Here is a 19,785-nt window from a genome sequence, read left to right on the forward strand (position 1 = left end):
TGCAAGCCGAAGAACACCATCCCAACCGTGAAGCACAGGGGTGGCAACATCATGTTGTGGGGGTGCTTTGCTGCAGGAGGGACTGGTGCACTTCACAATATAGATGGCATCATGAGAAAGAACAATTATGTGGATATATTGAAGCAACATCTCAAGACATCAGTCAGGAAGTTAAAGCTTGGTTGCAAATGGTTCTTCCAAATGGACAATGACCCCAAGCATACTTCCAAAGTTGTGGCAAAATGGCTTAAGGACAACAAAGTCAAGGTATTGGAGTGGCCATCACAAAGCCCTGACCTCAATCCTATGGAACATTTGTGGGCAGAACTGAAAAAGCGTGTGCGAGCAAGGAAGTCTACAAACCTGACTCAGTTACACCAGTTTCTGACCCACTGGAATTGTGATACAGTGAATTATAACTGAAATAATCTGTCGGTACACGATTGTTGGAAAGATTTATTGTTTCAAGCACAAAGTAGATGTCCTAACCGACTTGCCAAAACTCTAGTTTGTTTACAAGAAATTTGTGGAGTGGTTGAAAAACAAGTTTTAAATGACTCCAACCTAAGTGTTTGTAAACTTCCGACTTCAACTGTATGACTTATGACTTCAACTGTATGTGCTTATTTTTGCTCCCTTACATGAACTCACATTTCACATCTCCCCTCTGGGTGTGTATATGATACGATATTAGTGATATAATATAAATCTCTGCTCCCTGATTGGGTAAATCCTTTTTGATGTCAAAGAGGAAGAAGTGTACATTTGTCCTTCATTCATGTTTGGACATACTGTAGAGCATCTCCTAAAATAATTTTAAAAAATAGTGCATTTTGAAAAGTCTAGACTGGCATTGCGGACCACTGCTAACCGGATGGAGAAACAGTGCATCATGAATATGATGGATGTTATGCATCATCAACACTGTCTGGCGGTTTGCTGGTCATGAGGTTTGGTGACATCCGACCTTGATCTGAATCTCTTCATCCTGAGAAAGAACGAGAGAGAGGTAGAAAGAGGGAGAGAGAGAGAGAGAGGTAGAAAGAGAGAGAGAGAGAGGTAGAGAGGTAGAAAGAGAGAGAGGTAGAAAGAGAGAGAGAGAGAGAGAGAGAGAGGTAGAAAGAGAGAGAGAGAGAGATAGGTAGAAAGAGAGAGAGAGAGAGAGGTAGAAAGAGAGAGAGAGAGAGAGAGAGAGAGAGAGAGAGAGAGAGAGAGAGAGAGAGAGAGAGAAAGATAAAGAGTGAAAAATAGGTGAGTAGATATAGCAGCATGGTCTCTGTCTACTGTAGAAGATCAAACAACACAACATCGGTTGTGTAAAACTGATCTCTTGACTTTCGTTTTTTGAATCTCTGGAAAATTCCTTGGTATATTGTTTATTTACTAGTTAGCATAATTTCCCTAAAGGTAATCCTGGATCCTGCTTCAGTGGGTATATGTGTGCGTCCCAAATGGGAATAGGGGGCCATTTGGACTTCAACCTTGTACATACTGTGTCTGCAGTCTCCTCCCCCTCTGTGTGTTCCGCTCCACTGTTGGGATTAGACATGTCAAAGTCAGAGAGAGCACTCTCTATAGCCTCCTCATCATAGTCTGTTTGGTATTCATCTGATAACTCTGAGGGAGAGAGGAAGACAGAGAAGGTGTAGAGAATAACACAGGAACCAAATAGGTACAGGAAGTGTGTGTGTGTCCCTCTCACCTTCCACCAGGACTGGTTTGACAGGCTCAATTCGAGAGACAATCTCTGCCAGGTCAGTGAAGGAGGCATTGGGACACGTGACCACCTTAAAAAAAAAACACACACACACACACACATGCCAGTCAATAATCTAAAGGAACATTTATTGGTAACTGTAAATTAGGAAACTGCCACAGTCCAGTTCATAACAGCTAGTATCGGAAGCAATCAGTCAAAAATGACCACAAAAAAAACATGAACCAAGGAGATGTGCAACCAAGGCTGAAGTGGGGTTGGAATAGCTGCTGCAACATCTGAAATAGAAACAAGGTGTGGTGCAGTTGAGAACCGGTCTGTGTAACTAGCTAACTCACATTGCCGCTCTTCGTCTTATGAAATTCCTCCTGATGTCTGTCTTTCATCATCTTGTCCACAACCCCATTACGACGCCACATGTCAAACACTGTCTTACAGTGCTGGTAGCCCACTTCCTGAGACAGAGGGAGAAGGGGGGGGGGGGATTAGGTGAGATTATGATGAGACGAGACAGATGGAGAGCCATGGAGACAGTGTCTACTTCCCCAACGGCACCCTTTTCTCTATATAGTGCACTATATAGGGTGCCATTTGGGACGCACTCAGTGAGAAACAGAGGGCAGTTACTCACAGCGATCTCGTCGAACTTGCCAAACTCTAAGGTGCCGTAGTGATCAATGGGCGGCCGGATGTACTCGCAGTACTCGCTGTCTTTAACTAACTCCAGCTGACGAACGCAGCACACATAAGCAAGCCTGGTCTGGATCTCAGCCATGTTCAGGACCTTATAGAGGATTAGAAGAATACAGAAATAGATCTGAGTTCAGGTCGGCCTCTGTGCCTCAGCCAACAAAGGAAAGTAGCAGGGGTCCTCAACATCAACAGGGCTTATCCAGGAAAAACATCCAAAAAGGACCAATATGGTCAACAGGACTTGGAGCACTCTAAAACAGGCTAGATAGATCTGTTGTGATCAGCAGATATGAATCATTGTGAACTAAATGACCACAAGGTATTCTAGGTTGTGAGCATTATTTTTTTGACATCCTCCTGACTCACCTGGACTTTCTCTGCAAGGGGGTTGAAGCGTTTCCATAGCAGCCACCAGCCAGACAGTGAGTCACCGTAGTTGGTGAGGTTAGTATCGTCCTGGCTGCCCACATCGATGGCTATTACTACTTTGGCTCCCATGGAGCGAGCTACATCAGCTATATATATATATATATATAAAGTGAAGGTGAGAGAGAGATAGAGAGAGAGAGAGTGACAAACATTGACCAATAGCCATGGTATCTACTGTGTACATCACATGCAAGGTAATGTCTCTAACTTGTACACTATAACTGTACATGTATGCTCACTTTTAACGTCATGTTTTATAGTTGTTTGAGACATGGCCATATAAATACTGACCAGGTAGGTTATTTATGTAGCCACCGTCCATGAGTAAGTGTCCGTCTTTGGGGTCACAGAGGGGTGGCAGGTACCCAGACAGTGACATGCTGGCACGCACGTACCTCCATAGGGAACCTACAAGAGGAGGGCATGCTGAGGTTCAATACCTCAACAGTCAAAGGTCCCAAATGGCAACGTATTCCCTACATAGTGCACTACTTTTGACCAGTATCAAATGGCCTCCTTTTCCCTATATAGTACACTAGTTTTGACCTGAGCCCTATGGACCCTGGTCAAAAGTAGTAGACTATATATAGGGAATAGGGTGCCATTTTTCGACATTGAGAATAAAGCCAGACAGACCGTCAGTGTGAACCCTCATGGATGAAGCAGTGATATCTGTTGTGATGTTGAAGTAGGGGATCCACAGGTCCTAGGAGAGTAGGAGGAGCACGCAGGGGAAAGAGAGAGAAGAAATGTTTAGCTGATAAAAATAAACTATTAGCTGACCTGAAATAAACTGAAACCATATCATGACCAAGACTTGGCATCTATAAGGTCTTATTTATGCATACATTTAAGCAATGAGATGAGATCATGTTAACTGGATGTCATAAGCCAACAGTCATAAGTATGGGTCAAATCTAGGGATGAATAAATAATCCTGATTTTAAAACTGATCATAGAGGCGTAATTAAAACCATCACTATTCGCAATGGGATCCTGTCAAGCGGAGTGTGGACTACAACCCCCTGTCCTCTCACCTCAATCTGTTTGCCCTTAAATACAGCGCTGACGCTGTTGTTAAAGGAGGCCCCAGAGAACATGGAGGTCACAGGGTACGTCAAGTCGAACACCTTCTTGAAGATGGACCTCATGTCCTGGTGTTGGAGAGAGGTGGAGAGATACCTTACGATCAACTTCTCTGGAGCCAAAGACAACGGCTACGTCTTAAACCCTGTTCCCTATTTAGTGCGTTACTTCTGACTAGTGCCCTGGTCAAAAGTAGTGCACTATATGGGGAATAGGGTACCATTTGGGATTAGGACAACATCCTCTTATGCATTGAGCCCAGCTTCGGCCGTCCTGTATCTTCTCACCATGGCCCACTCGCGAGCGCGGACCCTCATATGGCTGTTGCTCTTCTCCTCAGCGTACAGCGCCCCCATCAGGGAGCCGATGGAGGTACCGCCCACCAGGTCCACAGGGATGCCCGCCTCATTTAGCGCCCGCAGGATGCCAACCTGACAGCAACCCCTGGAGGGACACGGACCACAGGTAGGTTACACAGAGTCCAAAACATGACACTGGACAATAAGCACAGTCAGTGTGTGAGTAAAAGAGGGGGGACGTTTAGCCTAACGAAGCGTTTTAGTGGACAGTCAGAGGGAGCAGTGTTGACGGGACTAGAGAATATACCCACCGTGACCCAGCTCCTGGACATGCCAGAGCAAAAGGGAACAAGAACAGAAAGCAGAAAAGACAGAAAAGCCATTATCGAAAGACAGAGGCCTCATAGCAAGGTAGACAGAGGAAAGAGGCATCCAGAGTGAACAATGACACGAACAGCCATACACTCGCTATACTAGAAATATTAAAATGATTTCAAGTTGGGCAAAAAAAACAAGAAAACCATAACCAGGGACTATAAACCTAAAAGAATGGTGTTTGGATTATTGCAGTTGTAAAAATCTGTAATGTGGCGACTGCAGATGACAGATCTAATCAGCTAAAAAGGTACTACTGATAGTGCAGCCTGTTACATTGGAGTGTGAGGTCTAGAAAGAGATTAGCAGTACCTTGCGCCCCCTCCCCCCAGCACCAGGGCGATGGTGTTGCCTGTCAGGACTCTGGCCAGACGGCTGAAGTCAGAGTGGCGGTCTGGAGGCTTCTGGAACACACGCTGGTACATCTCTCTCTGAGGACAACCACAGCAGGACCACAGGAGCACAGCACCACAGGAGCACAGGTAGAGGGGAAGAGTCAGCAAATGTGTGATTTGTCCCAATTGGCACCCTATTCCCTAGTGCCATACTTTTGACCAGAGCGCTATACATTATATAGGAAATAGGGTGCCATTTGGGAAGCAGCTTGGTCAAGATTGTTTTAAGGAAGCTCAGTAATGATATCTAAAGGCTTCCTTCTGAGACGTGCGTCATACGAGCAGTGAGGCAAAGTGAACCAAGCTGCAGGTCAAAAGCCAAGATTGAAAAAGTAGGTTTAATATTGTCTAGTCAGTGAGAGGAGCTATGACTATTCTGGCTGAGGTGTGTGTGTACTAGCATGGACAGGCTACTACTGGAAAATACCAAATTTGGGCAGGACAGGGGTGTATGTGTATGTATGCGTGCCTTCCTGCCCGCGCGTGTGTGCGTGCCTGTCTCCGTTCCTGTCTGCGCGCGTGTGTGTGTCAGCCTTATATGTGTGTGCATATAGGGTACCAGTTTAGGCAGGCTCCTCTTGGAGAAGACCCTGTGTGGACAGGAGAGGTGCAGGTGTCTGGAGATCCAGCTCCTCATGTTGAGCCACTCCACAGTGCCCTGAGGCGGGGGGCCGTCCTCCCTGTGCAGCAGGATCAGCTGCTTCTGGGCCCGCACTGCACTGCCCTCCAGCATCCGCTCCAACTAGGGGACAGAGGCCACGGCACAGGGACAACAGCGTCACACCCACAGTGGAGGAGACCTAAGTTAAGTGTGAGTCCCAAATGGCACGCTATTCTTAGTGTAGGCCACTACTTTTGACCAGGGCCCATAGGGAGTAGTGGACTAGAGGGAATAGGGTGCCATTTAGGATGCATCCCAAGTTATGTCCTATTTCTTATGTAATGCACTATAAGACTAGGTTCATATGTTTTCAAACATACATGTGCTTTATAAGTAATGCACTGTAGATGAGGGATTGGGTGTCCTTTGATATTTGTCCTTCATGTCAATCAGACAGCAGAGAATGAAAGAGACAAGCCCTGTTTCTCTTCTTCCTCATTAAGCTTCAATCATTTAACCCCTAATAAACTGTCTTACTAACAGGGGTTCATCCTAGCGAAGTTAATTAAGAAGCCACTTAGACTTCCCTAATCCCCACATACACACGTAGACCAGTTATCCCACTTCATAGAGATTGCATAAAACAAAGTAAGCCCTCGACTTTCCTAATACCCATTAGGCAGATAGGGCTCTATAGGTATATGTTGTTTCTTATTGAGCTGCCCTTGTTGGCCAGGTCTCCCTTGTAAAAGAGGTCTTCTGACCTCAATGGGACTTTCCGGATTAAACAAAGGTTCAAGAAAAAAGGCAGAGGTGTTGGTGTGCATTTTGTTTACCTCGCCCACGGTCGGCTCGGCCTCTCCCAGTCCCACAATGATGATGCAGTCGGCCTGGCGGATGCAGCGCTGGGTCCAGGGGGTCAAGGTATCGTCTGATTGGTAGAGAACGATGCGGTGGATATCCTCCTGCTGCCCCAGCCAGCTGGACAGACGATACTCATGCACACTACAGAGGAGAGGGTTGAGATGTGTGTATCCTATAAAGTGTTTCCTTCAACTATGACAACCAGTTGATCTTGACCCAAATATGCTAACGCAGACAACAGCGTGCATGCCTGAAATGATTACGTCATTCCTACCTGTCCAGTGCGGCAGCACCCAGTCGCTGTTTGATGATGTCACTGGTCAAGAGTAAGGTGGGACCTAAAAGTCCAACAGAAATAAAATAGTACATACTGAATGTAGACCAGCAAGCTATAGTGAAAAATAATTAGTAGTCGCAGTTCACTTTTTAGTCCAACATCTACTGTTTGAGTCACCGGGAGTGGTTAAGGAGGACTAGTAGTAATGATATGTACCAATGGCACATAGTGCATGCTGCAGCTCCAGTGTGAAGGCTGTAAGAGGCACCTCCTCTGACACAGGCAGGATGGTCACAGTGGACAGGTTAGAAGCCGGGCTCCCTGAATCCCACTTACTGCTGGGGGAATGTAGCGTCAGACCACAGGCTACAACAGAGGAAAGAAGACAGAGGCATCGCTGATGCACCATGGGTGGTTGACACAGACAAAACACAAGAACACACACACACTATCCCCCTGACACATATATTTTAAATCTACACCACCGTTCAAAAGATTTGGGTCACTTAGAAATGTATTCCATAAATAATTTGCCATTTCCAGCTACAATAGTCATTTACAACATTAACAATGTCTAAACTGTATTTCTGATCAAATTGATGTTATTTTAATGGACAAAAAAAAAGTGCTTTTCTTTCAAAAACAAGGACATTTCTAAGCGACCCCAATCTTTTGAACAGTAGTGTACACTAACCTGCCAAGGGTCCGTTAGCCTGCTGCATATTTCCAAGGATCTTCTGTCCCAGCAGATGGATGAGTCTGGTCACTACCTGCGGATACCTCCTCTTGATGGAGCTGAGGGCTCCCTCAGGCAGCTTGGCTAGTTCAGAGTCCCTGATGGCGTGCACTGTAGTGGCTCGGTTCATGTGGGTCAGGGCCTCCACCTGAGAACACCACATCAATTCTATGAACAACAGATAATCAAGGGTTCCATCTCTTGAAGTTAACTTAGCCTGGTCCCGGATTTGTTTGTGCTCTTCCCAACTCATTGTCAAACCATGACAATGGGTGACAAGGAATTGACATGATAGCACAAACAGATCTGGGACCAGGCTAGAGTTAAATACATAAACCATAAAGAATATGGGATTATAGAGCACTTACCACCCCTATGAGGTCACCGCGACCATACTCTCCGGTCAACTCCTTCTTCCCATCATCCTTTGCGATGACAGAACGCAGGCGGCCACTGAGGACGATGAAGGTGCTGTCCGACTTGTCTCCCTGCCTAGGAACGGTTGGATGCAGCAGTTAGACAGAGAAACAGATAGACCAGGGTATTCAAATCTTACCCTACGAGGTCCAGAGCCTGCTGGTTTTCTGTTCTACCTGATAATTAATTGCATCCACCTGGTGTTCCAGGTCTAAAATCAGTCCCTCATTAGAGGAGAAGAATTTTAAAAAAGCAGGCGAACTGGTTTCAAAGTCCAAATTTGAATTTGAGGGAGATAGTGGATATGAGACCATTCAGCATAGAGATCCTATAATTCCTGACCAAGATGGATGTTTTTTTATCATGTTGCTAGGATGCCACATTCTAGTGTTCTATATGTACTTCTATGCTATTCAGCAGGTACCTGTAGACAGTGCGGCCAGCCTCCACAGCCATCCAGTCCAGAGCAAAGTCTATCTGCCTGACGAAGCCTGACACTCTCTTCACCACGGTGTGAGCCACATTCAGCACCACCCTTGGCTCTTCGCGCATGATCCTACATAGACCCACATTCACATATTCAGACAGCAACTACTGTGCACAAAAACATGCACACCAACAGGGTGTGGGACAACAGGGTCTGGGACAAATATGAGAATTACAGCAACAATACTGTCATCAGACATCCGAGTGTGTGTGCGTGTCTCTGTGCCTGCATCTGTGTGTCTGTGTCTATACACAAGGAAAATGGCATACTCATAGAAGGCAGCTTTAGAGATAGACAGGAAGGTGCAGTCCCTGTGTGCTCGGACGCTGAAGATGAGGGGTTCACCAGTCAGCACGGCCAGATGACCCACCATCTCCCCTGGGTGAGTCAGAAACAGCAGGGTGTCCTCCTCACGGTCGATCGTCCGCTGGTACACATGGAGCGCCCCCGAGATCACAAACTGCACACTTGCATCCTACCAGAGGGAACAGACGACACAGGGAGATACAGCTATACATAATGTCAATGGGCGAGTCCCAAATGGCACCCTATTCTCTATATAGTGCACAACGTTTGACTAGAGCCCTGGTCAGAAGTAGTCCACCCTATAGGGAATAGTGCCTTTTGACACACATAAATGAACCACTTGTAAAATGCAGTTATAAGACAAATGACGTTGACCGTTTCTGCCCGTGCTGCTGACAGAGAAGAAGCAGATGTTTTACTGAGATGAGCTCTAGCCCCAGGGCTAAAGGATATGTCTACCACTACCAGGCAGCATGCAGACAGACTGACCTGGTCCCCCTGGCTGTTCAACACACAGCCAGCTTTGACCTGACGCAGAGTCACCCTGCCCTCCAGCAGACTGGGGTCCTGACAGAAAGAGGGAGAGAGATAGGGAGGTAAGAAGAGGGTCAGAAAATTTGGCAGGAATGTCCAAACTCCTGCAGTGTGTGCAGCTTCTGTTCCAGCCCAGGTCTTGATGAAGAATAAATAGTCTTACATTTGGACTGTGATTAGTTGAATCGGGTGTTAGTTCTAGACTGGAACAAAAGCCTGCACATACAGTGGCTCTCCGGGGCCAGCCTGCTGGATGTATTCTAGTTTATACTGAGACCCAGAGAGAGCCATCCAGTACCTGTAGTTGTATGAGGCGCTGCAGGTCCTTCTTGGCAGCCTGGAAGATGGCGTTGACCTTGCTGTGGTGGATGTGACCTGACTGACCTCCTCCAGCCTCAGAGTAGTGAAACACAGCAGAGGGAGTGTGCACCATGGTCACACTCTTCTTCAGAATGGACTGATAAATGAAAGGGAGAAAGGGGAGGGGGGGGGGGGTGAGTATGGCCTTGCTATTGAGAGAGGCTGCCATAGCCTATCTTCTCTTGAGAGCCAAGTCTGCCTATGTGCCCACTGCCCACAAAATGACGTGGAAACTGAGCTGCACTTCCTAACCTCCTGTCAAATGTATGACCAGATTAGGCACGCATATTTCCCTCAGATTACACAGACCCACAAAGAATTTGAGAACAAATCCAATATTGATAAACTCCCATATCTATTATGTGAAATACCAGTGTGCCACCATAGCAGCAAGATTTGTGACCTATAAACACATAAACTGTACGTATCTCCTTATTTATTGTTACAACACTGTTACATAGCCAATAATATAACGTTTGAAATGTCTACATAACATTAAACTCACGAAAGTAAAAAATTAAGTGTTCATTTCTGATGAATTAATTTCCCTTGTTCATTTCCCATTTGTTTAATTGTCCATTTCACTTGCTTCGGCAATGTAAACATACGTTTCCCATACCAATAAAGCCCTTTGAATTGAACTGAATTGAGAGAGGGGGAGAGAGGAAGAGTCAGAGAGAGAGTCAGAGACATAACTAGGAATGTCTCTATGTATCTTATGGACGTTGTTACACTGACACGTGTCTGGTAAATCTGCAGTGCATCACAGACCTTGTGTGGGACCTGGGGACTTGGTGGTGGTGTGTCTGCTTTAGCGGCTTCTTCTCTTACTCTGGCTCGCTGGTACGCCATGTTGAGGTCAGCCGATGTGGCACCTCAAAGAGTGTGAGGAGAGAGACAAAAAGCATTCAGACACACGGACCAGGGCTTGTACAGTACAGGGCCGGATTCACAAAACACGACTTACGCAAACGCTTAAGTGCAATTCCTCCACAATATCTTAAGATTTACAGTACGGTACAGGTCACTACTATGTGGTCTGACCAGTGTGTGTGTGTGTGTGGTAATGTATGCTTACTTGACACTGCCATAGGAGTGGACTGGGAACGAGACCTTTTCCCTTTAGCGGTTGGGCTGCTATTTGAAAGACAGGACTTCCTCTCTCCAATTTCTGAAACAACACCATTCAGCTATGCCATGAGTATGTCCTGCTTTCCAGCAAGCCACCATTCTTCATAGTGACATAACATAACAACCTCCACACTTATCCATCTGGATTCATATTTTCATGATATGGTAATCCAAATGTAATCCAGACACAATGCAGACTAGGGTGGCACATTTCCAGTAACTTTCCAAAAACGGGCAGGTTTCCAGAAACCCCACTTGGAGGACTCCCAGACATCCTGCTTATTCCCTCCTGATTCCAGGAATCTTCCAAATGGGATTTGTTTTTTGGGGACAGTTACCGGAATGTTTGGAACCGTATGCAAAACCAAAGCTAGAATTAACATTGGTTTCTATGCTGGCATTTACCAGTGAGATGACCATCCTATAATAACTAACCTGTGTCGCTGGGCCCCTTCTCATGGCCAGACTCATCAGACCGAGATTGATGTCTGTCTCGACCCCTGTTCGGGTTGGCTTCACCTATCACACTGTGCACTGCCACCAGGGGGATCGCCTGTCTCTCCTGAAAGACACACATGGAACACACACACAGAACCATCAGGAGTATACATCCCCTTCAAAGATTAAATACCCAGTCGTGTGTGTGTGTGTGTGTGTGTGTGTGTGTGTGTGTGTGTGTGTGTGTGTGTGTGTGTGTGTGTGTGTGTGTGTGTGTGTGTGTGTGTGTGTGTGTGTGTGTGTGTGTGTGTGTGTGTGTGTATGTGATACCGCATTGAAGAGCTCGGTGGTAAGGCCTAGGTAGTTGTGAAGGGCTAGGAAGGTGACTCTCTGCAGGCGTACCATGATGATCTAGAAAGGACAATAACAAAAAAGCAACAAATGGCTCTACTGTTTTAGTAAAGAGAGCAGAACCCTGAAAATGTCTTAAAATACAAAATCCTCAGTGATTTAGTTTTTTGGGGTTTAGCTGTGTAACTACAGAATAATGTCACAGTTGCCTACAAACCAGGCAAGAGGTGTAATCTCCAGTATTTGAGTGATATTATATAATGGCTGATTTCCCTGTGTACAGACCACATCCCAAATAGCACTCTATTCCCTTTTTAGTACATTACTTTTGACCAGAACTATATGGGCCCGGGTCAAAAGTTGTGCACTTTACAGTGCTTATAGGAAATCTACACCCCCTTGAACTTTTTTAACTTTTTGCACATTTTGCTGCCTTAAAATTGAATCTAAAAAGGGATTAAAACAGACTTCTTTCCTACAGATCTACACAACCTACTGCAAGACAACACGGCAAATAAATTAACTTTTTGGCTTAAATTTAAAACTACAGGGTTGGGTCAAATCCAATATTGTGGTGGTGGCAGCAACATGTTATGGTTACGCTTGTCATGGGCAGGGACTGGGGAGTTTGTCAGGATCAAAATAAATATGAAAGGAGAAAACCTGCCTCAGTCTTCTGAAAACCTAACTTTGGGATAGAGTTTTTTTTTCCAGTGAGACAATTACACAAATTTGAATGCAAAAAATACACACCAGAATGGCTTTCCAAGAGGTGTTGAGTGATTTTAGTCTCAGTCCTGAATTAAATCTGCTTAAAGAAAAAATCAGAGACAAGGTTTGAATATTACTGTTGATCAGTGATTCCCAACCAAATATTATGAGCTTCAGCAATTTCAACAAAAACAAAGGATATATGTTGCCCTAAGAGTTGTGCAAAGTTGGTCCAATCTTAATCCAAATGATTCACAGCTGTAATGGCTGCTTAAGGCTTTTCCACCAAGTATTAACTCAGGGGGGCGGAGATTTATCCAATTACGCTATTTCAGTTTTTTTTTATCAATTTGAAAAAGATTCGATAACTTTCTTTCACTTTGAAAATGTAGAGTAAGTTGTGTAGATCTGTATGAAAAAAAATCTAATTTAATACATAATTTAATACATTTTTAGATAAAAAATTTAAGGCAGTAAAATGTGAAGAGGAGAAGTTCAAGGGGGTCTAGACTTTCTATAGGCACTGTACAGGGAATAGTGTGCCATTTGGGATGTATCCTAGGTCAGTCTGTCACTGATAGTAACAGTACCTGGATAACACGGACCAGGGTCTCTGGGTATTTCTCAAACACAGAGTGGAAGGCAGCAGCTGGAAGACGCAGTATGGTAGAAGAGGTTGCAGCTCTGGCAGATACAGTCTTGTAGGGGGCTGAGTGACCCTAGGATGCATAGGGGGGGGGGGGGGGGGGTAGAGGACGAGAAGTGGTGGCTGGTCTCACTTTAAAATCGGAGGACAGGCTCATTCTAATGGCTGGAATGGAATGGTCTCAAACACATGGTTTTCCATTGCAGCCATTACTACAAATCGTCCGCCCCTCACCAGCCTCCTGTGTCTTAGGTTCTTATCAGAGTGCAGTGGATACATAAACATGCGCTAGCTGAATCAGAGGGTAAATGAGAGTGGAAAGCGTAACGTACAGTGATGACATCCAGGATACTGAGCAGACTGTGGACACTGTCTCCTGGAAACACCTCCTTCACCACCACATCTGTCCCATCCTATAACAACAAAATACATGTTACTTGCATTTGACTATCAAACTTTAAGTACATAATTGTAATAGTTGTAAATGCAGCGTAATGGGTGAGATCACGTCCCCTCATAATCTTTGGGCAAAACTGTAGTCAAATATGGAATACATTTTCCTTTCTATCTGAGTGTGGGCCTTCTTCATTTTCCTATTCAGGATGAGGTTGCTCCAGCAACAGATATAGCATGTAGGGATCTTACACTCTCATGTATGCAGAGCTCCAGACGGCCATCTTGCACCACGTAGATGCTGTCGTCGATGTCCCCGGGACGAAAGAGTGTATCCATCTCGTGGAGCTGCACAAACACCATGTGACGGCACAGCTCCAGGAACAGAGGCTTCTCAAAGTGGCCCAGGACCCTGGACACAGCACACAGACCATAGTGGGATGGATTACACAGGGGTTATCATTTATAGGGCTTGCTAAAACAACTGTTGGTATTGCAGCGCCTTACAACATGACAACCCATCATTTATTCAGTCTAGGTGAGGGACACTCGAATCTGAACCTCGGGTCCAGTTACACTTCTGGTTTTAGTTTTTACCTGGTAGTTAATTGCACTCACCAGGTACCCTGCGTCTAAATCAGTCCCTGACTAACGGGTAAGAATTAAAAATCATCAGTGGAACTAGACTGGAGGTCCATATTTGAGTGTCCCTAGTCTAGGTGTTTACGTGTTTGCGGTTCCCTTACCTGACGTTCTTAAGCATGTAGAGCACCTCAGAGGGCAGGTGAGAGTTCTGCACGTCAAACTCTGTGAGGTCAGCCTCCAGCAAAGAGGGAGGGGGCTCCTTAGCCACCAGGGTGGGGGGCTCCCTCCTAATGCGCAGTATTCTGGGACACAAAGTGTTAGGGTTCGTGCATGGTGTTTAAACGTATCCTTAAAACATACAAAACTCGTACAAACTGTTCACCATCAGAAAAAGAGAGGCTATCACTACAGGTATCATCGGAATACACAGTGTAGTCATGACTCACTTTCGCGCTATAGACAGGACTTTAGTTCTCTTCCTGATTCGATGCTTCTGTGACTCTGAGGTAGAGGTTGAGGTAGAGGACAAGGTCTGCACCTGGTACAGTAAAAAACAGGGAGAGATGTTTTAATTTAAATCAATTCAGTATAGCTAGCCTTGTGAAACCAGCCTGATCTCGTGATAGCTCCCATTCTAACGAGTGAAGTGAAATTAAACCTGTCTGCTTGAGTGGTCAGTCTGCTTGACCAGTGGTTGGTCTGCTTAACCAATGGTCGGTCTGCTTAACCAGTGGTCGGTCTGCTTGACCAGGCTACAGTAGAGCCTAACATACAGGTCATTTACTGTATCTCTATGTGCTATTTATATTGAAAATGACACAAAACAATTAAGGGAGACACTCTAGACAAAATGTGCGAGGGATTGCCTGATGGAGTGGGACTGACCTTTCTCATGATCTTTCTGCCATAAAACATAACTTTGTCTCTTTTCCGGAAGCGATAGTGAGGCTGCTGCTCCTCTGGGAAAACAAACATACAGCACATACTGTCATGAACACATAGGCCTATATGGCTATTAAAGCTAAATAACTTTCTTTGTTTTATTACAACTTGACGAACTTGAACAATGTTCACTATTTTACTGGTTTGAAATATTTGCCTGTATATATTATTATCTGTCTTTTATAGATAAAGGTAGGTCGGTACACCAAGTGGTTCTAAATAAATACAAACAAACAAATCAAATAGTTCTTCATTTATGAGAGAATGGAGGCAGGAAGTACTGACTGTACTGTTTGTATCTTCTGTAGAATAAAAACACAGCCATGCCGATGAGAGACACTGCCAACACAGCCAGTACAGCTACGGCCAGCACACCAGTCCACTGGGAGGGCAAAAGAAGATATTTATTAGACGTGGACCAAACCACAGCCACAATGACATCTAATATATTGGCTAGGAGTTCGTCCCAAATGGCACCCTATTCCCTATATAATGCACTACTTGGGACCAGAGCCTTAGTAGACCTACACTTTATAGGGAACAGAGTGCCATTTTGGATGCAGCCTCAGTAGGCTGCTGGCATGGTGATCTAAGAACAGTCACAACAGCACTGTTCACAGAGTCAGTGCTGGAGAGGAGAGTGCTGGGTAGCTACCTACCAATGGCAATGGCATAGCAGTCTCTGTTCTGTCCTCCATCCAATGTTGCATCCTGGCCTTAATTTCACTGCCAAGTGGCACCAGGCTCTACAAAACAAGCAGGAAACTAACATTCAACAGATGTCTATTCACGACCAGGCATCAAGAAGGTTACGCCTAGATAGAGAAATGGAATCGGACACTGTGTAATAGACAGGGTAGTAGACCTATTGAATTGGTGGGAGACCTTGAACTGGTTTTATTACCGGGTATATACTGCAGCTGTCCTCGTCTTTGTCATCCACCTTGTCATCCATTCCTAGCCAAAAAAAGGCAAACAGTGTACATGCATTTTCCAAGTCACAGTGGAAGAGATAAAATAAAGTATTCTTTACATAGTTTGAGAAAAGGAACCAGAGGGAAATGTCCTAGTCCTTCCACACTCTGATTGGCCTAATCAAAAGGAGCACTATGTGAATTCTTGAAACCCTAAAACCATTATGCCAAAACAAAACAGATTCAAATGAGAAGAAAAAAAATATTACAAATGAGAACACTGTATCACTCACTGACTGTAGTCACAGTGTGTACTGCCAGTGTGTCTGTCTGCACCTGCTCTGCACTCTGTAACCAGAGACACCCACTGGCCACTGCACACACATACTTGAATAGACTCACCCACAAGCAAGTAGAAAGTCTAGGCTACTACACTACACACCCTGAACCTGTATCTGTGCGTTAAAGACCTCTCGCACAGATACAAGTTCATTCACACCCCAGTAAACAGATTGTTCATGACAGGAATCAAAAAGGGCCTAGTATCCTGAGTATATCAAATTTGCCTGATCTAGCCTAGATCATTAAATACTGAGCAGGTGCATGGCCGGCTTGATTTCAAGATCTGGATGTATGGTATTTTCCTCTAACTGTGCCCTTATATTGATAAACAAACCCATCACGGACAGACACACAGTCAATTCGCACAGGTATGACATTCTACTAACGTCGCCCTTGCCTTAAATAGCTATAATGTATCTACGACATAAATATGGAAGAATACGAACACATTTCTAATTAGTTACTTTTAATCTCAGTTAATAAATTGGTGCTCATAGGTTCAGGCAGTCGACGGTTATATGGCCAGAGTTGTATCACTGTCACACAGAACTAAATGGGCTGACCGGCAAACAGACAAAGTCCCGTTATGCCGACTTGCCCAATGCCCATTGACACTCCGTCTGTAGCCATGCAGTCAAATAAACACAAATTATTTACACTGCACTACATGGTTAAATGAAAATATTAGCTACAATAATATACTTACTGGCTCGTATTACCTAACGTTCCACTATCTCTACTGTCAAAGTTTTATGTACACTTGCATGTCTTTCAATTCCCGATGACTCACTGACAGTATCTGGAATTCCAATTGGCTACCACTGACTGAATCAAACCAATCACAAAACGTTTTATTCTGACGTCGGGGTCTTCGAATGTGTCTATCTTGCCATTGGCGCTGTTCAAGGTGAGTGTAGCTATAGATTTTACACATATTATCGCTAAAGTGATATTAATCGCCATGTAGTGCTTATCTTGCTTTCTACTTCAACAATGACCGTACAGCTATTTAGAAACAGAGAGTCAAAGTGTCGTTGACCCGTGTCTTTTGCTAGCTAGCGAACTACTCTAGTGCTAGCAAAACACATGGGTACAAAACCAAGCTAAATAATATTAGCTAGCTAACAACAGCTACCAACAAAGCTATGCGTAGACAACAATGCCCAGACGTTTTTCGCAATGAATATGTCTTCAGGTTGCAACAGTTACAATATGGAACGTGTTAATGTGTCATGTTTACAATACTGTTGTATATAAACCCTGGCTTGTTAATGCTATATATTGGCCAGTGATGGGCTTTGAAACTACCGTATTGGCACTCTCCAGAAGAAGCCCATGTTGACTCCAATGCACCCTCCATAGGAATTGATGTAGTTCTACAGTATTTCAATTAGTGGCAATATGTAACTTTTCGGTCGACCTGGTCAAATTTGCATAGACATTTTAGATCAATCATTCTACTTGAAAGCAAGACTAAGAAGCGGTAAAGCTGTTCTATGTTCAGTATTTTATGCTACCGTTAAGTTTTGTTTTTGCTCTTTTACTTTTGTACACCAGCTTCAAACAGCTAAAACAACAATGTTTTTGGTTATGGAAACTATATTTCACAGCGGTTTAACTGGTACAATGATTATCCACACTATACTAGTTTATGTAGTGTTGTGGTGTCTCTTGTCGTGATGTGTGTGTTGTCCAATATTTTTATCAAAACAATATTTTAATCTCCGTCCCCGCAGGAGGCTTTTTTGCCTTTTGGTAGCCATCGTTGTAAATAAAAATGTGTTATCTATATATTGCAACAGTTTGACTCACATTTTCACACAGGGGTTTCAAACGGTCAATAGTTAAAATGCTTACTTTATTCTGTTTCTTCATCCCAGTCTCATTTTACTTGATTTAAACGAATGTGAAAGAAGTGGTAGAGGTAGGTTCCTAGCAGTGATGAAATAGTGATTTAGCTATGTTTACTGTTGTTAGCTACCAAAGTACTCATTGTAATCTCAACCATTTCATTGACTCCATACAGATTTGCCCAACAGTTTGAGTCCAAAACTCTTCGATGCGATGGGCGTATTGAATGCTCTTCGACGGGGCATTGTGAGAGGAGCCGATCGTATGGCTGAATTCACCAGCAAACGTGGCTCAATGACTCACTACAAAGGCAGAGGGGCACAGCCAACAGGAGTACTAACCTCCAGCAGAAAATTTGTTCCAGTACAGGCAATGATCCCCCAGTTTGTGGTGCCTGACTTGGAGGGATTCATACTCAAGCCCTACGTGTCGTACCGCACCCCGGCTGGAACGGAGCCCGCTGTCACCCCTGAGGGTCTGTTCTCCGAGGCTGTGGCCCAGCAGATCCAGAAAGACTTTGAGGAAGGCTCCTTTGATAAGGAACAGCTGGAGAAATACGGATTTGAGCCCACGCAGGAGGGAAAGTTATTTAAACTATACCCAAAGAACTTTATACAATAAAAAGGCCGCCCAATCTGATCTATCTGGAACTCTGACTTAGTATCAAGAAACGTTAACTAATTTTGTTTGTGTTGGGAGGTCAAGTAGTTGCTAACCATTTGAGACCGCTGAGCTGATCATATGTTACTGGACCGTGGTGTATTGTGAATGTGCTTGCTGAAAGTACTAGTATGTGGTATTTGGACTCAAACTGTTGGGCTATCCCTTTAGCATACGTTAAAGGGATAGTTCACTCAAACATATTTTAGTATTTTGTTCATTGGTCCACTGTTGATATGGTTGCCAACAATGGGGACATGTCGGAAGTAAAGTCTCCCAAGATATAGCACTTTCAGTACAAATCTACATGTGAATATGTATTTTCATCACTCTTTGCTTTTTACCAAAAGTGTTCCATCTTGAAGATTTGACATTTTCAAAAAATAAATAATTGGTGCTGGTTGTTTTGTGTTTTGAACATTGAAATAAGCGAGGCAGGTACGGTCGTGGGAAATATAATATGCATTCTTCTGCCTCTGCCTTCAGAGGGGTATACTACAAAGTGAGATCAATGAGTTATCCAGCTAACTTGAATAAATATTCTGAAATCACTTTTTATTTTTTGATAACTAACTTGATATGGTCTAATTGACCCATCCAAAAGCACATACAATGCCGTCAAAGTATTCAGACCCCTTAACTTAGTCCCCATTTTTTTGCCTTACAGCATAAATGATAGATTCATTAAATATATTTTTGTATCACCCATCTACACACAATAACCCATAATGAGAAAGTGAAAATAGGTTTTTAGAAAGAAATCTTAGCAAATTTATCTAAAAATAAATACAGAACTCTCATTTACATGAGTATTCACACCCGAGCCACTACTTTCTGGGTACGTCTCCAAGAGCTTTCCACACCTGGATTGTGCATCATTTGCCCATTTGTTCTTTTTTAAATTTCTTCAAGTGCTGTAAAATTGGTTGTTGATCATTGCTAGACAACCATTTTAATTTGTTGGTAAACTGCTCCAGTGTAGATTTGTCCTTGTTTTTAGGTTATTGTCCTGCTGAAAGGTGAATTAATCTCCCAGTGTCTGATGTAAAACAGACCAGGTATTCGTCTAGGATTTTGCCTGTGCTTAACTTCATTCCGTTTCTTTTGTTATCATTAACGATTACAAGCATTATTTGGGCTTGCCATAACAAAGGGGTTGAATACTGTTTAATTTGTAAAAACATAATTCCATATTGTGTTTGTGTAGGCCAGTGACAAAAACATCTACATTTAATCCATTTGAAA

General features: G+C 44.0%; 2 protein-coding genes across 3 annotated transcripts; one reads left to right on the forward strand and one right to left on the reverse strand.

Annotated features, from left to right (window-relative positions):
- Window positions 1–438: 438 nt before the first annotated feature.
- LOC129853782 (patatin-like phospholipase domain-containing protein 7) lies at window positions 439–16,825 on the reverse strand. Of its 2 annotated transcripts, none has more exons than XM_055920179.1 (35): window positions 16,736–16,825; window positions 15,678–15,730; window positions 15,433–15,519; window positions 15,059–15,155; window positions 14,717–14,790; window positions 14,278–14,369; window positions 13,993–14,133; window positions 13,499–13,658; window positions 13,186–13,266; window positions 12,798–12,926; window positions 11,476–11,556; window positions 11,143–11,269; window positions 10,655–10,747; window positions 10,348–10,451; window positions 9,515–9,673; window positions 9,172–9,249; window positions 8,646–8,851; window positions 8,314–8,445; window positions 7,841–7,964; window positions 7,431–7,620; window positions 6,953–7,102; window positions 6,734–6,797; window positions 6,432–6,600; window positions 5,554–5,736; window positions 4,912–5,030; window positions 4,213–4,369; window positions 3,877–3,993; window positions 3,476–3,545; window positions 3,131–3,247; window positions 2,777–2,925; window positions 2,349–2,501; window positions 2,056–2,172; window positions 1,703–1,787; window positions 1,493–1,532; window positions 439–988 (listed from the first exon to the last, which is right to left on the reverse strand). In XM_055920179.1, exons 2-35 carry the CDS (start codon window positions 15,726–15,728, stop codon window positions 919–921), a joined length of 3,966 nt encoding a protein of 1,321 aa, XP_055776154.1. In that variant the 5' UTR covers window positions 15,729–15,730; window positions 16,736–16,825; the 3' UTR covers window positions 439–918. The 2 variants fall into 2 exon arrangements, with proteins under 2 accessions (XP_055776154.1, XP_055776153.1); XM_055920178.1 differs by having other exon boundaries at window positions 1,493–1,617.
- Window positions 16,826–16,844: 19 nt separating this feature from the next.
- On the forward strand, window positions 16,845–18,943 carry LOC129853783 (39S ribosomal protein L41, mitochondrial-like). Its single transcript, XM_055920180.1, has 2 exons — window positions 16,845–16,936; window positions 18,056–18,943. The coding sequence occupies exon 2, from the start codon at window positions 18,094–18,096 to the stop codon at window positions 18,499–18,501; it is 408 nt and encodes a 135-aa protein (XP_055776155.1). The 5' UTR covers window positions 16,845–16,936; window positions 18,056–18,093; the 3' UTR covers window positions 18,502–18,943.
- Window positions 18,944–19,785: the final 842 nt, after the last annotated feature.

This window comes from Salvelinus fontinalis, chromosome 4 (assembly GCF_029448725.1).
Source record: "Salvelinus fontinalis isolate EN_2023a chromosome 4, ASM2944872v1, whole genome shotgun sequence".
NCBI lineage: Eukaryota > Metazoa > Chordata > Actinopteri > Salmoniformes > Salmonidae > Salvelinus > Salvelinus fontinalis.